This window comes from Sinocyclocheilus rhinocerous, unplaced genomic scaffold (assembly GCF_001515625.1).
Source record: "Sinocyclocheilus rhinocerous isolate Xijiao unplaced genomic scaffold, SAMN03320098_v1.1 scaffold1596, whole genome shotgun sequence".
NCBI classification, from domain to species: Eukaryota; Metazoa; Chordata; class Actinopteri; order Cypriniformes; family Cyprinidae; genus Sinocyclocheilus; species Sinocyclocheilus rhinocerous.
Genome location: NW_015658739.1, coordinates 310,708 through 313,539, shown reverse-complemented (window position 1 = coordinate 313,539; position 2,832 = coordinate 310,708). Strand labels below are relative to the sequence as shown.

General features: G+C 31.7%; 1 protein-coding gene across 1 annotated transcript in view; it reads left to right on the top strand.

Moving 5' to 3' along the window:
* Positions 1-2,832, top strand: part of LOC107722858 (voltage-dependent anion-selective channel protein 2-like) — a 14,179-nt gene that overhangs the window by 7,434 nt on the left and 3,913 nt on the right. Inside the window, exons 5-8 of the mRNA XM_016531351.1 lie at positions 194-196; positions 1,202-1,354; positions 1,439-1,491; positions 2,155-2,382. Coding sequence (XP_016386837.1) covers positions 194-196; positions 1,202-1,354; positions 1,439-1,491; positions 2,155-2,382 — 437 coding nt within the window. The remainder of the gene's footprint in view (positions 1-193; positions 197-1,201; positions 1,355-1,438; positions 1,492-2,154; positions 2,383-2,832) is intronic.

Here is a 2,832-nt window from a genome sequence, read left to right as displayed (position 1 = left end):
TATTTTTTCAGATATCTTTTATTTTATTTCAAGTATCAATTTTTTATTTTAATGGTTTTAGTTAATGATAATACCCCAGTTGGGAATGATTTTCTGTCATTCCCCATGAATCTGAATGTTTGCATCAGTGTATCTCTTTCCTAACCTGTTTCTGTCTGTCTTTCTTGCTTTCTTTATTGGACGTCGATGTCAGATGGTAAGACTGGGATATTTTACATGAGGATGTGAATTTGTTTGGTCTCTTTTGGCAGCTCAACTTTCCAGCTAAATTTGTTTTTGCACTAATGTTGAGAAGGTTTCATGCCTGTCGTTGCTGCGTGAGAAAGATCTTCCCATTATTCAGTTTAAACCCAAATACACAGTGACCTCAATATAGCTGTCTGGTAAACAGTTTGTGTTCTGATTTCAATTCTGTGTTTTTTCTACTCTTCTGGATTATATGGAGAAATATTTACATTGCATTAGATTAAATTTAATTTGTGTTCTTTATTTATATAATTAAGTTAAAAGTGAAACACAATTTTTAACACCATTTCCTTTTTACAAATGTGCATCAGTAAAGGTTTAAGATATGTTCAGCTTTAGCCTATGGAGAGCTTGTTGCCAAAACTACCAAAGTCTTGCAGGAATGATATTATTTTTTAATGAATATAAAATTATATATATATATATATATATAAATAAATAATAAAATATATTAAATAAATAGAAATAAAAATAAAATGTTAATAAAAAAATATCAAATTAAATTCTTAATAATTTTTAAAACTTTTTTCTTTAATAAAAGCAGTATTTTGTTGATCTGGGATTATTCATTTTAAATTTGTGACAATTGTGAATTATCACCATCACCGTTTTGGTGTATTGAATATTAAATTAAGAAACAGCAATAATTTAATAAAAAAAAATTAAAATATGAATCAAATAAAAATAATAAAAATTAATGTCTTACTAATTTATTTAGATAATTAAGTTTAACTGAATCTGAATTAGTTGAATTATGTAGTTTTAAGTCTTGGATTTGATAACAGATGGTGCAACCAAATAAGATACTGAGATACAAACTAACTCCATACGGTTCTATTCTAACTAGGCTCCTAGTATGAATTAACATGACTTTACGAGCAGCTGGTGCAGCCTGTTGTTCTTCTTCTCTTTCCCTGCATCCTTTCACTTCCTGCGTTTCTCTCTCGTTTCTCAGGAGTTCTCCACCGGTGGCTCCAGTAACACAGACACCGGAAAGGCGGCTGGAAACCTGGAGACCAAGTACAAAGTGAAGGATCTGGGCTTGACTTTGAACCAGAAGTGGAACACAGATAATGTTCTGACAAATGAAGTGACACTGGAAGATCAGGTGAATTCAGGACGCCATTTCTAACATGTGCATTAAGCTTTTAAATGGTTATATAATGCACTGTTTTGTCTTGTTTCTGTGTAGCTGGCCAAAGGTCTGAAGCTGGGATTGGACACTTCATTTGTGCCCAACACTGGGTACGTGAACACTTTGATTGGACAAGAGATAAAGTTTTATTATTAAAAAGTCACTTAAAAAACAAAACAACTTGTAACAAAAGTAACTTTTTGGATTTTGCATTTTGAAATGTGACAGTTTTGAATTATCAACATGTTTTGATGTATTGAATATTATATTAAAATAATAATGTTTTTAAAAATAAAAATAATAAAATAAGTTAATAAAATAAAACAATAAAAATTTTAATAAGATAAAAAATAAATGTCTTAAAAAAAATATAAGTAGCTTTTTCTTTAATAAAAGTAATATATTGTTGATCTTGGATTATGTATTTTGAAATGTGACAATTGAATATGAATTGTCACCATATTTTGATATATTGAATATTAAATTAAGATAATGTATATGAATTATATTATTTTTAATTCATGAAAAATAATATATATTTTTTTGCAATAAAAATAAAATATATTAATAAAAATAAAAAATAAATAATATTCTTAATAAAAACAAAAATTTTAACAAGATAAAATAATAAAATAAAAGTCTTAATAAAAAAATCGTGTGTATATATAAAATATGAAAATCAGCATAAAAACTATTATAAAATTCTGTCATTTTCTGTCGTCAATTCCACCTATTCAGTAACTGCACTGTCATCCTCTCTCTGATATCTTCAGGAAGAAGAGCGCTAAGCTGAAGACCGGATATAAGCGTGATTTCATGAATGTGGGCTGTGATTTAGATTTCGATCTGGCCGGACCGACGATTCACGCCGCAGCTGTTCTGGGTTATGAAGGCTGGCTGGCTGGGTATCAGATGGCCTTCGACACGGCCAAGTCCAAACTGGCCCAGAACAACTTCGCTTTGGGCTACAAGGCAGGAGACTTCCAGCTACACACCAATGTGTGAGGAAACATTACAGCAACACTAATATATCATCATTTACATTTTCATTTCAGTTAAAGGGTTAGTTCACCCCATAATAAAAATTAGGCTGTGTTTCACTCACCCCCGATGCATCCTAGGTGTATATGACTTTCTTCTTTCAGACGAATCCAGTCGGAGTTATATTAAAAATGGTCTTTGATCTTTCAAGCTCTGTCGTTGTACTCAGCGGGTGTTGCATTCCTTCAGTCCAAAAGATGTGAAATAAAAAGCACCCTTCCACAAAAAAAAGTGTCTCACACCGCTCCGGGGGATGAACAAAGGCCTCCTGTAGCGAATCGATGCGTTCTTGTAAGAAAAATATCCATATTCAAAACGTAATAATCACTTGAATCTAGCTTGCGCCAACAGTTGTACACAGAAGCAGCTCCGGGCGGATGAAGTATGAGGTCAGCGTTGCGCATGCGCCG